This window comes from Melospiza georgiana, chromosome 24, assembly GCF_028018845.1.
Source record: "Melospiza georgiana isolate bMelGeo1 chromosome 24, bMelGeo1.pri, whole genome shotgun sequence".
In the NCBI taxonomy this organism is placed as follows: domain Eukaryota; kingdom Metazoa; phylum Chordata; class Aves; order Passeriformes; family Passerellidae; genus Melospiza; species Melospiza georgiana.
Window position 1 is genome coordinate 7,481,902 of NC_080453.1, and position 19,522 is coordinate 7,501,423.

Consider the following 19,522-nt stretch of genomic DNA (forward strand, 5'->3'; position numbering starts at 1 on the left):
AAAAATTATTTGGGGTTTTTATCCCCCACAAATAAATCTGTTACTGCAGAACTTCCCAATATTTATTTGGGGATTTTTTCCCCCCCACAGATAAATCTGTTACTGTAGGGCTCTCAAAATTAATTTGGGGTTTTTACCCTGCACAAATAGACCTTTAGGGTTGGGTCTCCCAAGATTAATTTGGGGTTTTTATCCCCCTACAAATAAACCCATTATTGCATAGTTTATTTGGGGTTTTTATCTCCCCACAGATAAATCTGTTACTGTAGGGTTCCCAAAATTAATTTGGGGTTTTTATCCGCCCACAAATAAATCAATTACTAAATCCATTAAATCCATTAGGGTTCCCAAAATTTATTTGGGGTTTTTATCTTCCCCATAAATAAACCCTTTACTGTATGACCTTCCAAAATTTATTTGGGGTTTTATCCCCCACAAATAAACCCATTACTGCAGAACTTCCTATAATTAATTTGGGGTTTTTATCTCCCCACAAATAAATCTGTTAACTAGGTCTTCCCAAAATTAATTGGGGTTTTTATCCCCCTACAAATAAACCCATTACTGCATAATTTATTTGGGGTTTTTATCTCCCCACAAATAAATCTGTTACTGTAGGGATCCTAAAATTTATTTGGGGTTTTTATTTCCTCCATAAATAAACCCTTTCCTGTTTTTTTTTCCCCATAAATAATTCCTTTACTGTAGAACTTCCCAAAATTAATTTGGGTTTTTTTTCCCCCCACAAATAAACATTTTATTGTAGAGCTTCCCAAAATGAATTTAGGGTTTTTATCCTCCTACAAATAAACCCATTAGTGCAGAACTTCCCATCATTAATTTGGGGTTTTTATCCCCCCACAAATAAATCTGTTACTGTAGGGATCCCAAAATTTATTTGGGGTTTTTATTTCCCCCATAAATAAAACCTTTCCTGTTTTTTTCCCCCCACAAATAAACCTTTTATTGTAGAACTTCCCATAATTAATTTGGAGTTTTTATGCCCCCCCACAAATAAACCCTTTATTGTAGAGCTTCCCAAAATGAATTTGGGGTTTTTATTGCCACAAGGAATTATTAAACACTCTGGGAGCAGCTTTAGGACCCTTGGGATGTGGCAGGGCCCAGGAAAATGTGTTTGGGCAGTCAGAATTGCACAATTGCAGGCAGAAATTCCCCTGTTTTGCAGGAAAGGTGCTGCATTTGTTTTTCATTCCACCCAAAGTACCTCACATAACTCCAATAGTCAGAATTCCACAGCTTCCAGGCTGTTTTTATCTCAGGAATGCCACAGGAAGAGAACACAGTGTATTTATTTTTATTTAAGGCCATGTTTTAACCAATTCTATTCCCCCAAATCATCAGGAAGATTTATTTTTAAATTAATCTCTCCTCGTTATCAGATTCACAGTGATTTAATCTGCAGGGCTTGGCTGTGCTTCCCAATATTTTTCTCCTTGGATAATCCTGTCAGCAGGAAATTATAGAATTATAGTTTGGAATTTGAGCTGGAAATCCATGGTGGTGATGTTGATAAAATGGGGATTTCTGCATTTAGAGATATCCCATAATATATATATAATATAAAATATATATATATATGTAATAAATAATATGTAACATATAATATATATTATATGATATATCATATATATTATATGATATATAATATATATTATATGATACATAATATATAATATATAATATATAATATATAATATATAATATATAATATATAATATATAATATATAATATATAATATATAATATCAGAGGAGACATAATATAATAGACTGTATCAGGGAATATATAAAAATAATAATATATAATATAGTGTAATATATTATAATATCATTATATAGTATAATATGGTATAATTAATATAATATTAATATTATGCAATATATATTATAATATATATAATGTCAGAGGATAGATATATTGTAATATAATGTAATATAATGTAATATAATGCAATGTAATGTAATGCAATATAATGTAATGCAATATAATATAATATAATATAATATAATATAATATAATATAATATAATATAATATAATATAATATAATATAATATAATATAATATAATATAATATAATATAATATAATATAATATATTAATCTGCCAAAGGGTGGCAGAGGATGGAGCCAGGCTCTGATCAGGGTCAGGCCGAGGAACAGCGGCCATAAATTCATAAATTAACATGATAACCCACACATTAATTCATAATAAACCACAGCGAGTTCCTCCTCACCCCGAGGAAGAACAACATCCCACGGGGCTGGCAGAGCTCCCTCTGGGGACATCCCAAGGCCACCTGGAGCTGTCCCAGTGTCACCTGCTCCTCCTTGGGAGGGGTTTTGGGGCTGGTTCGTCTCCGGAATTCCCAAAATTTCAGGAATTCGGGGCTCGGAGCACGTGCGGCCCCGCGCCCCGCCGGGAAGGTGTGGCGGGAACCGCCGTGATTGACAGGCGCGCCGCCCAATCAGCGGCCGTCCACTCCCGCCTCCTCAGGCGTTTGAATAGGAGGCGAGGCGGCCAATCGGGGCGGGGCTGAGGGGCGGGGCTTGCCTGACCCCTGCGGCCGCCGCTCAAGGTAACTTTAAAGCAGGAAGCGGCCGGCGAGGCTGCGCCGCGACGCCGACCAATGGGCGAGCTCGACCGCGGGGCGCGCAGCCAATGGGAGAGCTCGAGCGCGGGGCGCGCAGCCAATGGGCGCGGGCGCGGGGCGGGCCGGGCGCGCGCAGCGGGGCGCGCGGGGCCGCCGCCGTTAAAGGGGCCGCGGGCACGGCCCGGCCCGGGGGGCCCCGGCGGCTCCCGGGGTCACTCAAAGACAAAGCCATGGCGGGGAACCCCCGGCCGCGGGCACGGCCGGCGGTGAGTCCTGGGCGCCGCCGCTACGGTGGCGGCGGGGGAGGGCGGCCCGTGCGCCGGGGCCAGGCCGCGGCGGCGGGGGATGCTCGTGCGTGCCGGTGCGGGATGGCGGGGGGGGGGGCGCGGCGGGACGTGGTTAAACCCTCCGCGGTTCAACCCTCAGCGCTCCGCACCGAGCCTCCCGCATCGCCGGTAACACCGTGAGGGCAGCGCTGAGGAGGGGGCGGACAAAGCAGCGGGGGTGCCCCGAGCGCGGCGGGGGCTCCGCGGTGCCCTTGGCCCGGCCGCCATCACCCCGCGGGGCCGGGGGGCGACAGCGGAGCCGCGGCACCCCCGAACCCCTCAGCGGTGCTGGCGGCTCTTTGTTGTCGTTTTAGTGGGGAAATCGGTACCGAAGGTCACGGGGAGAGCGGGGCTCGGAGGATCTGAGGGGTTCCGTGGTCCCGGTGAGCCCCGCGCCGGGCGCGCTCCGCTGCCGGCCCCGGCTCAGCCCCAACTTGGAGCGGGGCCTGCACGAGTGACCTTGAAATGCCAGCGCTGCGAGCCGGCACTCTGAAGGACAAAGTTTGTTTGCGGCACTTTGGACCGAAAAAAAAAAAAATTAAAAAAAAATAAATAAAAGAAGAAGGGAAAAAAAACGGAGCCGAGGGCATCAAGGACATGGGGATAGTCCCGGTTTGGATTAAAGTTGGGTTTGTGAGCGCTCTGTGGGTGTTGCTGCTCTTCCCAGGGTGAAAAATCTGAAAAATCACATTTTTTTTCCTCTCTTTCTTGAGGTTAAAAGCGCTGCTTTGTGTAATTAATAATAATTAATTGCTAAAACTTCATGGAAGGGTTTAGGCTGAGGGTGCAGGGCCTTGAGGCTGAGCTTTGCCTCCTGTCAGGCTCTGCTGAGCTTTGAGTTTGGGCTTTAATTTCAAATTAACGCTGCCAGTGCCTCATCCCGGGGTTATTTTATTACTTCACATGATCACAATTTCAATAAAAAAATGAATAAGAGCAGAAATATCCCTAAAAATCAGATTTTAATAATTTAAGGAATGTTGGAGGAACTTCTGGAGCCGCCTGTGGGCCGGGATTGGAGAATTCCCCGTGAGCATGAAGGTCATTGGCAGCATCTTGAAGCAAAAAGAAGAAATTTCAATTTATTTCCTTAAAAATAATTTCTTTTTTTCCCCTAGAATAATTAATTTCCCTAGAAATTAGGATTTATCCGGCTTTTTAAGTGTTGGCAGTGTATTCAGCCACCTACAGAATAAAAAATTCAAATTAAATTCTTAATTCCACCCCAAATTTGGAATATTTTGCTGCTTTTATATTTCAGGAATAATCATTTCTGCTCGATCTTTTTAGGTCAAGAGCAGCAAGAAATCTGGAAATGGATTTATTAACAAATAAATAATTTATTTATTAATTATTTTTTAATATCATTTCAGGTTTTTTTTATTTTTTCCAGCTCTGGAGGGGTAGGAAGGGCCCATTTTAAGGAGTGAGTTTGGATTTTTTTAGTTTTATTCTCTATATGAGTTGGTTTTCTTTAGTTTTATAATAAAATTTGCCCTATAAATTGGATTTTCAACTTTATTCTCTACATGAGTTTGATTTCTTAATTTTATCCCTTATAATTTGGATTTTTTAACTTAATTCTCTAGGAGTTTGATTTTTAATTTTATTCTCTAAAAGTTTGATTTTCTCCTTTTATTCTCCCTATGAATTTGATTTTTTTCGTTTTATTCCCTATAAATTTGATTTTTTACTTTTATATCCCCCTAAAATTTGGATTTTATCTCCTATAATTTGGATTTATTAACTTATTCTCTCAAAGTTTGATTTTTAAATTTTATTCTCTATGGGCTTGATTTTATTTTATTTTTATTCCCTATGAGTTGGATTTTTTTTAGTTTTATTCCCTATAATTTGATTTTTTTAACTTTATATCCCCTATAATTTGGATTTTATCCCTATAATTTGGATTTTTTACCTTTATTCTCCAGAAGTTTAATTTTTAATTTAATTCTCTACAAGTTTGATTTTTTAACCTTTATTCCCTATATAAATTTCATTTTTTAAGTTTTATTCTCTCTAAATTATTCCCAAAAGTTGAAGGGATTTTCTTGGATTTTCTATTTTTTTCTCAAATCAAAGCAGGATAAATTTCCAAATATTGGGAATTTAGGATTTGCTTGGCTTCTTACACATAGGAAACTTGGTAAAAATTTAAAATCACGTTTAAAATGAAATTAAATTTTAAAAAATTAAAATTTCTGCCACTGCCCTCACTGGATGGGCAGTGACATTCCCTGTCTGCAAATCCTTTTAAATATTTGGATAAATTTCCAAATATTGAAAATTTTACATTTGTTGGCTTCTTACACAGGGGGAACTTGGCAAAAATTTAAAATCACGTTTAAAATTGAATTAAATTAAAAAATAAAATTTTAATAATTATTTTTGAATTTTAAATATTTTTTTAAATGCCCTCATTGGATGGGCAGTGACATTCCCTGTCTGCAAATCCTTTGAAATATTTGGATAATTTTCCAAATATCTGAAAATTTTAGATTTGTTTGCTACTTACACAGGGTGAAGTTGGCAAAAATTTAAAATCACGTTTAAAATTGAATTAAATTAAATAAATTTTTAATAATTATTTTTAAATTGTAAATAATTTTTTAAATGCCCTCACTGGATGGGCAGTGACATTCCCTGTCTGCAAATCCTTTGGAATATTTGGATAATTTTCCAAATATTTGAAAATTTTAGATTTGTTTGCTACTTACACAGGGGGAACTTGGTAAAAATTTAAAATCACATTTAAAATTAAATTAAATTTTAAAAAATTAAAATTTGTGCCACTCCCCTCACTGGATGGGCAGTGACATTCCCTGTCTGCAAATCCTTTGAAATATTTGGATAATTTTCCAAATATTTGAAAATTTTAGATTTGTTTGCTACTTACACAGGGTGAACTTGGCAAAAATTTAAAATCACGTTTAAAATTGAATTAAATTAAAAAATAAAATTTTAATAATTATTTTTGAATTTTAAATATTTTTTAAAATGCCCTCATTGGATGGGCATTGACATTCCCTGTCTGCAAATCCTTTGGAATATTTGGATAAATTTCCAAATATTGAAAATTTTAGATTTGTTGGCTTCTCACACAGGGTGAACTTGGCAAAAATCAAAATCACGTTTAAAATTGAATTAAATTTAAAAAATATTTTTTTAATAATTATTTTTAAATTTTAAATAATTTTTTGAATGCCCTCACTGGATGAGCAGTTACATTCCCTGTCTGCAAATCCTTTGGAATATTTGGATAATTTTCCAAATATCTGAAAATTTTAGATTTGTTTGCTACTTACACAGGGTGAAGTTGGCAAAAATTTAAAATCACGTTTAAAATTAAATGAAATTTAAAAAATTTCAAACTTGTCCTCACTGGATGGGGGCATTTTCCCCATCCCACCTCCCTTGGGACCTGGTGATTTTCCAAGGAAATAACCCAGGTTGGAATTGCAAGCTCTGAGATTTTGGGATTTTATTTGGGATTTTTCCCCTGGGTTGGAACAGATTTTCCAAGCAGCTCCATTTGGCTGCTCCCCTTTCCCAGGGTACCCAAAAAAAAAAGCAGAAAAAGCAAAAAATAACCCCAAAAAATCCCAACCAGAGGTTCCTTCACGCTTCCTTTGCTCTCCACGAAGCGAAACCCTCGCAGGTTTTGTCAGGATTTGGGAATTTTGATGTTTCGATGTTTGCCAGAGGTGTCGTGCTCTGCTGGGTGGAAAATCTGCAGCAGCTGTTGGGATGTTCCTGGGATCAGCAAAGCTTCAGCTTTTCCTGCTTTTTCTTTTTCTGGAAAAGATAAAATGATTTCCTGCCTGGAGAGGATGGGTTGGAGGTGAATCCTGGTTTTCCTGAATCCCAGGATGGTTTGGGTTGAAGGGAATTCCATCTTCTCCTGTCCCAGGGTGCTCCAAGCCTGGCCTTGGACATTTCCAGTGATCCAGGGCAGCCACAGCTTCTCTGGGAGAGCTTTTCTCTCATTCCCTGCTGGATTTTGGGGAAGATTTTTGTTTCCTTCAGAGCTGTGCCCATGGATCTCCTCATTGGGATTCTCCCAGCCTGGATCTGGATGATCCTTGAGGAACCTTCCAGGATATTCCAGATGTTCTGAACCACCCAAAATCCCTATGAGGAGATCCATGGACACAGCTGTGAAGGAAACAAAACTTCCCAAAAAAACCAGCAGGGAATGAGGGAAAAGATTTCCAAGGGAATGGGAACATTCCCAAAGCTGCCAGAGCTCCAGGAAGGTCTGGACACCACTCCTAGGGTTCAGGGGCTGGATGATCCTTGAGGAACCTTCCAGGATATTCCAGATGTTCTGAACCACCCAAAATCCAGGCTGGGAGAATCCCAATGAGGAGCTCCATGGACACAAATCTGAAGGAAAAAAACTTCTCAAAAAACCAAGCCTGGCCAGGAAGGAATGAGAGAAAAAGCTTTTCAAGGGAATGAGAACATTCCCAAGGTTCTCAGAGCTCCAGGAATGGTTGGACACCACTCTGGGGATGCCCAGGGTCTGGATGATCCTTGAGGAACCTTCCAGGATATTCCAGATGTTCTGAACCACCCAAAATCCAGGCTGGGAGAATCCCAATGAGGAGATCCATGGATGGATGAAGGAATGGATGAATCCATGGAAAGATGGATGGATGGATGGATGGATGGATGGATGGATGGATGGATGGATGGATGGATGGATGGATGGATGGACAAAGGGATGCATAAATCCATGGAGGTATCCATGGATGGATGGATCCATAGATCAATCCATGGATGAATGGATGGATCCATGGATCCATGGCTCCAACCTGGCCTTGGACACTTCCAAGGATGGGGCAACCACAACTTGTGTGGGAAATCCATCCCAACCCTTTACAGGAAGGAATTTCTTCCCAATCTTTAACCTAAACCACTCCTGGCTGTTCCTCCTCCTGTTCCTTTCCTGGTTTTTATGGCTTTTTCCTGTTTTTTTCCTCTCCAGGTGCCAGGATGTCCACGGATGGTGGCTTTGGCACGGGGAACAGCGATGCCCAGCAGAGCCTGCAGAGCTTCTGGCCACGGGTGATGGAGGAGATCCGCAACCTCACCGTGGTGAGCACCCCAGGCCTGGGATATTCCCAGAAAAAATGGGAAAATTCCTGTCAAAGCTCAACTTCCTGCTCTGGAATCTGGGAAATTGGGAGTTTCCATGGGTTAGGAAGTGAGGAATAATCCCTCAGCCAGGAATCTCAAAAAAAACCCCAAAAAATGGAGATGGAAATAAATCTTGGAATGGTTTAGCCTGGAAAAGATCATCAGGATTTTCCCTGTTCCTTGGGAATTTATATAGAATCATGAGGATCCCTAGGGTTGAGATATTCCCAAAAAAATAATGAAAAAATCCCTCTGAAAGCTCAGCTTCCTGCTCTGGGATCTGGGAAATTGGGAGTTTTATGGGATAGGGGGGTTAGGAAGTGAGGAATAATCCAGGAATCTCCAAAAAATGGAGATGGAATTATAGCAGAGTGATAAAATCATGGAATGGTTTAGTTTGGAAAAGATCATCAGGACAGGAATTGGGAATTAAAATAGAACCATGAGCATCCCCAGGGCTGGGATATTCCCAGAAAAAATGGGAAAAATCTCAGCTTCCTGCTCTGGAGTCTGGAAAATTGGGAGTTTCTTTGGGTTTAGGAAGTGAGGAATAATCCCTCAGCCAGGAATCTCAAAAAAACCCAAAAACAATGGTGATGGAATTGTAGCAGAGTCATAAATCATGGAATGGTTTAGCTTGGAAAAGATCTTCAGGATTTTCCCTGTTCCTTGGGAATTAAAATAGAACCATGAGCATCCCCAGGGCTGGGATATTCCCAGAAAAACAAAGAAAAATTCCTCTCAAAATTCAGCTTGAACCTGTTCCTGCTCTAGGATCTGGGAAATTTGGAAATTTGGTGTTTCTGTGGGATAAGGAGGTTTAGGGAGTGAGGAATAATCCCTGAGCCAGGAATCTCCAAAAATCAAAAAAAAAAAATGGAGATGGAATTGTAGCAGAGTCATAAAATCATGGAATGGTTTAGCTTGGAAAAGATTTTTAGGGTTATCCCTGTCCCCTGAGCACAGAAAATGGGAATTAAAACAGAACCATTCCAAGTCTTCCTTAGGAAGTGTGAAATTAAATTCCTTGGGAATACAACCATTCCAGTTCTTCCTTGGGAATTCACTATCCCACTAATTAAAATATTTAGATTTGGAGAAAAATTAGGCTCCAAGCCTCATCCTGCCCTGAAGTGTTGAAATCACTGAAATTCCAAATGTGTTATCAGGTATGTTATTAAATTAAAGATATTTAAATAAAAAATCCCATTTAGGTTGAGATTAACAACTGGACTAAGGAAATTCTTCTTTTCTTTCCATCTCCACAAGAGCACATAATAAAAATGACTTTTGAAGGGAGATTGATGCATTCCTATGATCCAAAAATCACATTTTAAATCATTTCAAGATGCTTTAAATGCAGCTGAAAACAAAAGAACTCCAAGTCCAATCCAGGCACTTCAAAGTTAAAAAACCCCAAATCCACCAGGCCCTGGATAAGCTGATTTTTATATTTTTTCTGATTTTTTTTCTGTTTTTTTTTTTTTGCTGTGTGCAGATAGTTGATTAAAGAAACAGATGAAGAAATTTGTATTCATAACCAGAATTAATTACTCTCCTCTTTCAGCACAGAGAATTCTTGGGAGCTGGAGTTTCATCTCCACATGAAAGGATTTTATTACTATTATTATTATTATTATTATTATTATTATTATTATTATTATTATTATTATTATTATTATACAGCTTATCAAGGATGGGCAGCTTCATTTTCAACTCTGGGATCCATTTATTGCTCTGGAGTCACTGGGAGTGGAGCTGAGGGCAGGAAGGAAAACAGGAAAAGATTCCAGCACTGTGGGATCATCAATTTATTGAAATTTATTGAAATTTATTCTATTTATTATTAAAATTGGTCCTGTGTTGGTTGCTGATTTTTGAGGATTGAGGGCAAGGAAGGAAAAGGCATTATAGGAAATCATCCCAATATTGTGGAATCAAATCCTGAAATTTATTCTGTTTATTATTAAAATTTTAAAATTAAAATGAACTGTGTTGGTCCCTGATTTTTGAGGATTGAGGGCAAGGAAGGAAAAGGTATTATAGGAAATCATCCCAATATTGTGGAATCAAATCCTGAAATTCATTCTGTTTATTATCAAAATTTTTAAATTAAAATTAACTGTGGTGGTCCCTGATTTTTGGGGACTGAGGGCAGGGAAGGAAAAGGGATAACAGGAAAAGATCCCAGCACTGTGGGATCATCAAATCTTGAAATTTATTCTGTTTATTATTAAAATTGCTCCTGTGGATGTTCCCTTGATTTTTGGGGATTGAGGGAAGCAGGAAATCATCCCAATATTGTGGAATCAAATCCTGAAATTTATTCTGTTTATTATTAAAATTTTAAAATTAAAATGAACTGTGTTGGTCCCTGATTTTTGGGGACTGAGGGCAGGGAAGGAAAAGGAATAACAGCAAAAGATCCCAATGCTGTGGAATCAAATCCTGAAATTTATTCTGTTTATTATCAAAATTGTTCCTGTGTTGGTCTCTGATTTTTGGGAACTGAGGCAGGGAAGGAATAGAGATAACAGGAAAAGATCCCAACTCTGTGGAATCAAATCCCGAAATTTCTTCTGTTTATTATTAAAATTTTAAAATTAAAATTAATTGTGTTGGTCCCTGATTTTTGGGGACCGAGGCAAGAAAGAAAAAGGGATAAAAGGAAATTATCCCAATGCTGGAATCATCAATTCTACAAAACACTGATTGTTTTAACGTTTTTTGACCTTTATTTTTAATTAAATATCAGTAAAAAGTCTCCCCAATCTCTCTGCAGAAAGATTTCAGGGTTCAGGAGCTGCCCTTGGCTCGGATTAAGAAGATCATGAAGCTGGATGAAGATGTGAAGGTATATTCAGGGTTTTTATCTGGAATTTATGATCCTGAAAAAAGGATTTATGATCCTTTTCCTGGATATTTTACCCCTAGTTCCTTGAGTTTTATTGTTCTTCTCATTATTATTATTTTTAAAATGTTTTTTAGCAAAATTCCCTTCGCCTTGTCTAATTAAACTGATCTGGGAAAGCAGAAATATTTGAGATTTTGATTTTGATTTTGCAGTTTTATTTTCTTGTGATAAATACCACTTTAAGGGTATAATAAATACAAAAATAATTCTGGCTATTTCCTGTTTTCCCTAATGCTTAACTGTCTCCTCTCAAGTTCCTTCTTTGTTTTTCTCCTCTCTCACAAGGATTTAGAATGATTTTTATGCCACCTAATTCCATTTTTATGGAAAAAGAAAAATAATTCAGCTGGATAACCTGGGTTTGAGCCCAGTAGATTGACATCACTTTAATTTGTGCCATTTTAAAATTTTTTTTATGGAAAATTAAGCAGCAATTCAGGTGGACAACCTGGGTTTGATCCCAGTATTTGGGATTTTGATGACAAGGACACACAAATTGATGAAAACTCATCCCTGTTTTTTTTATTTGGAAAACTATCACTTAATTCCTGAGGGAAAAGAGAATTTTTTGTCTTTTTTTCTTTATTTTTTTTCCCCCATCAGTGTGACACCATCCTCCTGTCAGGACATCCCTTAATTTGAATGAGATCCATAAAATTCTCTGTTCAGACTCCCTGAGAAAGATTCCCAGACTTCTGAGGGCCCAACTCAGTGTCTGAACCAGAGAAAAAAGCCAAATTTGTGATGATAAAAGGAAAAATAAGATTTTAAGGCAGAGTGAAACAGCAGGGAAAGTCTCTGGCCTGTCTGGAATATTCCTATTTAAAGATTAATTAATAATCATTAATGTTAAGGCAGCTGATAACCAAACTGCTTCATTTGGGTTAAACTGGAGCCAGATATTTTTTAAGAAAAAGGAAATTTGGTGGAAAAAAGACAAACAATTCTCTTTAGAGAGTATTTTAGATACCCAGAAAAAATTTTAGATACCCAACACTTCTTAACTCAGTCACACCTGAGGAAATCCTGAGGTAAATCTCTCCTTTCATTTGAATTAAATTGGATCCAGATATTTTTTAAAAAGGAAATTTGGTGAAAAAAATACAAACATGTCTTTTAGAGAATATTTTAGATACCCAAAACTCCGCTTCCATAATCTTAACTCAGTCACACCTGAGGAAACCCTGAGGTAAAAACTCCCCCTTAATTTAAGTTAAATTGGAGCCAGATATTTTTTAAGGAAGAGGAAATTTGATGGAAAAAATACAAACATTTCTCTTTAGAGAATATTTTAGATACCCAGAGAATAAACTGGAGCCAGATATTTTTTAAGAAAAGGAAATTTGGTGAAAAAAATACAAACATGTCTTTTAGAGAATATTTTAGATACCCAAAACTCTGCTTCCATAATCTTAACTCAGTCACACCCGAGGAAATCCTGAGGTAAAAATTCCCCCAAATTCCCATTTAACTACCTAATTTCCACTCAGGCAATGCAATTCCTCTTTTTACCATTAGAATTGAGTGGTAAAATTGACAATAATGTGATTTTGTGGCAGATGATCAGTGCAGAAGCCCCTGTGCTGTTTGCAAAAGCTGCTCAGATTTTCATCACCGAGCTCACCCTGCGAGCCTGGATCCACACAGAGGACAACAAACGCAGGACCCTGCAGGTAAAGGAGCTCCCAAATCCCTTCCCCACTCCTTGTTTTCATGTTTTGTACACAGAACTGCCCAGTTGAAAGAGTTTTTTTTTGTTAATTTAATTAAAATAAACTCGCCCAAACGCAAATCTCCATCTCTCAGCTGATGGTGAACCTGCTGGAACAGCTGCAGACCCTGCAAGGTAAAGGAGCTCCTAAATCCCTTCCCCACTCCTTATTTCCATGTTTTGTACTCAAAACTGCCCAGTTGAAAGAGTTTTTTTGTTAATTTAATTAAAATAAACCCGCCCAAACACAAATCTCCATGTCTCAGCTGATTGTGACCTGCTGGAGCAGCTGCAGCTGTTGAATTTCTAGTTGATTTTTGTTGTTAGTTGTGAGTTAAATCTGTAGAAGTTTGCTTTGTGGTGATGGAAATGTGGAGGTGAAAATAAAAATAAAACAAAATATAAATTATTGGGTCTTGGAGAGACTCCATTTCCTCAATAATATCCATTGGGTCTTGTGGAGAATCCATTTCCTCAATAATACTCAATTTTTTAATGGTTGAATAGTAAGATGTAACTCTTAAATAAAGAGTAAAATATCATTATTAAGGTCATTTTATGGAAAAAAAAAGTGGAGGTTTTCACTTTTAGTCTTACATATTAAGCAGAATTACTGGAAAATGTAACAACCATTAATTCAGGCCCTCAGGTCAGGGAAAAATTTGGATATTCAGGCCCACATCAGCTCTTCTGTCCCTGGGCAGGAATTGCTGATTTAGAGGCAGGCACCCATGACTGGGATCCATTAAACTGGGCTAAACTTGCTAAAAACCTTTTTTATTGCACATTTTAGTGGCTTTGCTCAGCACAAAACTGAATTTCCACCAGCTGGGACCTGCAGGAGACATTCCCCCCTTTTCCCCCTCAGCTTTAAACACCTCTAATTCCATTTATCCAGTGCCAAACCCTGAATTCCTCCAGGAGCTGAGGAAAGTTTTTCCTTTTGTTGTTGCAGAGGAATGACATTGCCATGGCAATCACCAAATTTGATCAGTTTGATTTCCTGATCGATATTGTCCCCAGGGATGAGCTGAAGCCTCCAAAAAGGCAGGTGAGAAACAAAAATTCTGCAATTTTTATCCTTTTCTCAGCCTGGTTTCACCCTCTGATGAAAACAGAGGTGATCAAACACCACAGATTTAAACATGAGGTTTGTTCTTCTCTGTTTTATTTCCTGTGGTTTTCAGGTTCTTAAATTCTTTAATTTAATGTCTTTTAATTCTTTAATTTCATGGTTTCAAATTCTTTATTTCATGATTTAAAATTCTTAAATTTCAAGTTCTTAAATTCTTTAATTTCATGGTTTTAAATTCTTTAATATCATGGTTTTAAATACTTTAATTTCAGGTTCTTAAATTCTTTAATTTCAAGTTTTTAAATTCTTTCAAGTTTTTAAATTCTTAAATTTCAGGTTCTTAAATTCTTAAATTTTAAGTTCTTAAATTCTTTAATTTCAAGCTTTTAAATTACTTATTGTCATGTTTTTAAATTCTTTAGTTTAAAGAAGGTTCATAAGTTCTTTCATTTCAAGTTTTTAAATTCTTTCGTTTCAAGTTCTTAAATTTTTAAATTTCAGGTTCTTAAATTCTTAAATTTCATGGTTTTAAATTATTTAAGTTCATGTTCTTAAATTCTTTAATGTTATGTTTTTAAATTCTTTGACTTCAAGTTCTTAAATTCTTTAGTTTCAGATTCTTAGATTCTTTCAAGTTCTTAAATTCTTTAACGTCATGCTTTTAAATTCTTTAATTTAAAGGAGATTCTTTAATTTCAAATGTTTAAATTCTTTTGTTTCGAGTTTTCAAATTTTTAAATTTCAGGTTCTTAAGTTCTTAAATAAAAAATAAAATTCTTCAATAAAAATTGATAAATAAAACTAAAACCCACTGGGTTTTTATGGAAATAAAGATTTAGTGGAGACCACACCAGTCTGACCAACGACCCAAACCCACTCCTGCACAGTTCTGATCCCAAATGGAGCCAGTGGGAAGAATTTTATTGGGAAAAAAAAATTAATTTTTGTACATTTTGGTTTGAAAAATCCCTTTCCTGCATCCTTTGGGGCAGTCAGTGCCTCTGTAAACATCCTTGACTGGAAGCTGGAAGGTTCTGGAAGGAGCTTTCAGTCGGATGTTTACAGCAGCAGGCTGCTGCTCTCAGCTGGGCTGCAGGGATTCCTCACCCCCTTCCTGCTGGATAAAACCTCTGGGATCCCCTCAAGGTTTGGGGAATTCTGCTCCTTCAATAATTAAAAAAAAAAAAAATTATTGTTTATTATTGTTTAAACAACTCCTTTCTGCTGCTTCTGAAGGTTTGCAGTGTGGACAAATTTAAGTTGTCCCAAAAATCTGAGGGAGCTGGGACCTTGTGGAACAGCTTGGCTTGGAAGTTTGTTTCTAAAATTGAATTTTTTTCTCCTTTTCCACTCTAAATCCTGGCTAGCATGGAAAATTCTGTCTGCTCTGAGTGTACAGAGCAGCATTCCCATTTGGAGCTGGATTTTGGAGGCTGGTGCTGCTCCTGAGTGACAATGAAGGGGGGGAATAAAATCCAAACCTCTTCTTTTGGGATGTTGCCCTGAGCTGGCTTTAAATTCCCATCCTGATTTCCAGAAGGTCTAGAAAATTAGGAAAACATGTCCCAAAATCTGGGAGAGTCCATCCTGCTGCTCCTGGGGTTAAAATCAGCATGCCAGGTGTGCTGAGAACTCAACATAAAATAGAAATACCTACAGAAATCCTCATGATTCCTCCCACACTCATTAATTTGGTGTTAATTAAAAGGCAAAAAACTTATTTTACAGTTGGAATCATTGAAATTTCCATTCTGGCATTGGAAATTTCATTGAAAATAATGAAAACACTTTTCCATGTCCCAGAATCCGGGAGAATCCATCCTGCTGTTCCTGGGGTTAAAATCAGCATGCCAGGTGTGCTGGGAACTCAACATAAAATAGAAATATCAACAGAAATCCTCATGATTCCTCCCACACTCATTAGTTTGGTGTTAATTAAAAGGCAAAAAACTTCTTTTACAGTTTGAACCATTGAAATTTCCATTCTGGCACTGGAAATCCACTTTATTTTTTTTTTTTATTATTATCCTTGAGGTGCCTCATTCCTGCACTTTTGTATTTTTAGCAGGGAGAGCATTCCCTGTGTTTTCTCCTTGCTTGATTCCCATCAGGACCTTGTGATTACACAACATCCAAGCTCAGGAATCCAAGGAATTTTCCTGCAGCACTTGAGGAGTGTTTTCCAGCATCTGGGATAATTTATGATCCATCCCAGCCAGGAAATCCTGGGAATTTTGGGTGGAAATGAGAAATGAGGTTTGGGGAGATGTTCCTCAGCCATCTGTGATCACCAGGAATGCTTTTTCCAGCAGCAAAAGTTAAATGGAGAATGTAAAAATGCAGATTAAGACTTTACAAAGAAAATCCTGTGGAAAAGCTGGATTTATTTTAATTTATTTTTTTTTAATTTTTCCTGCTGTTACAATCTGTATTTATCTCTTCTTTGACAAAGCAGTGTTGGTTTTTGGAGGAGCTGGAAATAAAATCCTGATGTTGTGTTGCTCTGAGAGCTCCAGCTTGGAAATAAAAGATGTCAAATGCTGGGATAGGAGGAGTGGAAGCAAATTTGGATTTAAAGCCATTCCTGCAAACAGGATTGAGCATCCTGCAATAAATGCTCAGGGGAGTCTCAGTGGCCTTCATTATTCCAGGATTCAGCTGGAATTGGGGATTGGAGCTCTCCAGAAATAACCCAAGGACTGGGCTGAGAGCTGCCCTAGCTCTGCTTCATTGCACACCTGCCTGGTGAAAATATATTTGAATATATTGAATATTATTATTATTATTCCTTCCTTCAGAGGAATGGGAATAACAGGAGCTGCAGGAGTAGGAAATGTTGTGTTTGGTGGTGCTTGTGATGATGTTTGCCCTCAGAGCCAGGCTCAAAGTTGGTCTTTTTTTACAACCAGCTGGGATCTGTTGAATTTTTGGGATTCTTACTCTGGGAAACCTCCAGAGTTGTTCTGCTCTCCAAAAAACAACTTCTAAGCCAACAAACTCCTCAGTCCAGCCTGCTGCTCACCCAGTTTAATGTGAATTTTCCTTTCCTGCTCAGCTGGATCAACTGGAGGGGAATCCATGAGAAATTCAGGGATTCCAGCAGGCTGCTGAAGTGGGAATGTCCCATGTTGTAGCACCTCCTACACCCTCATATATTTGAATATTTTGGATATTGAATATTATTACTCCTTCCTTCAGAGGAATGGGAATAACAGGGAGCTGCAGGAGTCGGAAATGTTGTGTTTAGTGGTGCTTGTGATAATGTTTGCCCTCAGAGCCAGGCTCAAAGTTGGTCTTTTTTTACAACCAACTGGGATCTGTTGAATTTTTGGGATTCTTACTCTGGGAAACCTCCAGAGTTGTTCTGCTCTCCAAAAAACAACTTCTAAGCCAACAAACTCCTCAGTCCAGCCTGCTGCTCACCCAGTTTAATGTGAATTTTCCTTTTCCTGCCCAGCTGGATCTACTGGAGGGGAAGCCTGAGGGATTCCAGCAGGCTGCTGGAGTGGGAATGTCCCATGTTGTAGCACGTGTAAACATCCTACACTCTCAGCTGTGAACTCGAGGTGGCTGGGAGAGGATTGTTTACGCCTTCTGCCATGGAGTGAACGTCTGGGAGCTGCATCTGCCCTCATCCAACTGCTCTGAGGAGCTCAGCAATTCTGATCCTGGAGTATTTGCATCCCAAAATCTCTGAATATCATGGAATATTGTTGATCATGAGGGGTTTGTCTCTGCTGAGGTGAAGGAAAGCAGAGGAAGGGAGGCAGAGCAGATCCTCTGGTTCTTCCCACAGCAGGGAATGTTTGTCAGCCTGGAAAAGCTGGGTTTAAATAAATAACTGCAGGCACAACAGTGAGCATCAAATCATGATTTAATTGACGACAGAGCTCGGTGAAAGGTGGGGAATGAGCTCAGGATGAGGGGTTGGGTGGCTCTGTCAGTTTTCCTGGGGTGTTTGCATGGAATTCACCCATGAGGAAGTTCCATGGCTTTCAGCTCTGGCAGTTTGATTCATTTCCTCGAGGTGCTGAGGGTTTTAAGGCTCATTATCCACACTTTATTGGGAACACTCCTGATTTCCACAGAGCTGAATAATGGAGCTTTTACCAGCTCACCCTGACTGTTGAAGTGTTCTGAGGGACTTTACTATTGGGGGGCTTCTATTCACTTTTATCTCGTGGAACAAGGGTTCAAAACCCCGAATGAGGGAGGTGTTGAAGCTTCTTTGCCAGGGGATGTGTCTGGGGAGATGTTTGGCCATAGTGCAGGTGGGTGCCATGTTCCCCTGCCCAGGAGGAGATGCACCAAGCGCCTGATTTCCACAGAGCTCAACAACCAAGCTTTTACCAGCTCACCCTGACTTGTTTGAAGTGTTCTGAGGGAGATGTTGAAGCTCCTTTACCAGGGGATGTGTTTGGGGGGGATGTTTGGCCGTGGGTGCCATGTTCCCATGCCCAGTTTCCCTGCAGGAGGAGGTGTACCAGGGCACCTGATTTCCACAGAGCTCAACAATGGAGCTTTTACCAGCTCACCCTGACTTGTTTGAAGTGTTCTGAGGGAGATGTTGAAGCTCCTTTGCCAGGGGATGTGTCTGGGGGGATGTTTGGCTGTGGGGCAGGTGGGATCCATGTTCCTATCCCCATTCCTGGTGTTTCCCTGCAGGTGCAGCAGGCACCTGATTTACACAGAGCTGAACAATGGAGCTTTTACCAGCTCACCCTGACTTGTTTGAAGTGTTCTGAGGGAGATGAAGCTCCTTTAGCAGGGGATGTGTTTGGGGGGGATGTTTGGCCGTGGGTGCCATGCTCCCATGCCCTGTTTCCCTGCAGGAGGAGGTGTACCAGGGCACCTGATTTCCACAGAGCTCAACGACCAAACTTTTACCAGCTCACCCTGGCTTGTTTGAAGTGTTCTGAGGGAGATGTTGAAGCTGCTCCTTTGCCAGGGGATGTGTCTGGGGGGGATGTTTGGCCATGTTCCCATTCCCTGTTTCCCTGCAGGAGGAGGTGCGCCAGGCCGTCACCCCGGCCGAGCCCGTGCAGTATTACTTCACCCTGGCCCAGCAGCCAGCAGCAGTGCAGGTGCAGGGCCAGCAGCAGGGCCAGCAGACCACCACGGCCACCACCACCATCCAACCGGGCCAGATCATCATTGCCCAGCCCCAGCAGGGCCAGGTGAGCCAGGCCTGAGGGAATCATCAGGGATGGATTGCTCAGGAACATGAGTGACAGTGAGGAAATCATGGGTTTAATCCTTGGGTTGGGTTGGGTTGGGTTGGGTTGGGAGGGAAGGAACTGAAATCTCACCCTGGTCCAATCCTTGTCCTGCCGCCTTACCTTGGACGTTCCTGTGGGACAACCTCAGCTCTCCTAAGCCAAATGTGGTTCCTGGTCCTGTTCCTGGGTCAGATCCTCCAGGACAGAGTCCTCAGGGGTGGATTGCTCAGGAACATCAGTGACAGCATGGAAATCATGGGTTTAATCCATGGGTTGGGAGGGAAGGAACTGAAATCTCACCTGTTCCATGATCAGGGACCCAAGTTGTTCAATCCTTGTCCTGCCTTACCTTGACCATTTCTGTGGGACAACCTCAGCTCTCCTGGGCCAATTGGAATTCCTGGTCCTGTTCCTGGGTCAGATCTTCTAGGAAAGTGCCTCACCCAGGCTCTGAGCTCCATCTGTGGTGTTTTAATCTGGGTCTAGGACAGGCCTGCCCTAACCCCAGCCCCAGTAGGG

At 39.9% G+C, this 19,522-nt stretch overlaps 1 protein-coding gene across 3 annotated transcripts in view; it reads left to right on the forward strand.

Annotated features, from left to right (window-relative positions):
- Positions 1-19,522, forward strand: part of NFYC (nuclear transcription factor Y subunit gamma) — a 28,719-nt gene that overhangs the window by 2,073 nt on the left and 7,124 nt on the right. Inside the window, exons 1-6 of one of the 3 annotated variants that reach the window (XM_058040173.1) lie at positions 2,767-2,882; positions 7,933-8,042; positions 10,867-10,938; positions 12,558-12,671; positions 13,665-13,760; positions 18,788-18,961. In XM_058040173.1, the coding sequence (XP_057896156.1) occupies positions 7,941-8,042; positions 10,867-10,938; positions 12,558-12,671; positions 13,665-13,760; positions 18,788-18,961 (558 nt within the window). In that variant the 5' untranslated portion in view covers positions 2,767-2,882; positions 7,933-7,940. Of the gene's footprint in view, positions 1-2,766; positions 2,883-7,932; positions 8,043-10,866; positions 10,939-12,557; positions 12,672-13,664; positions 13,761-18,787; positions 18,962-19,522 lie in introns of those variants that run through there. The other 2 variants (XM_058040171.1, XM_058040172.1) reach the window with 2 other exon arrangements.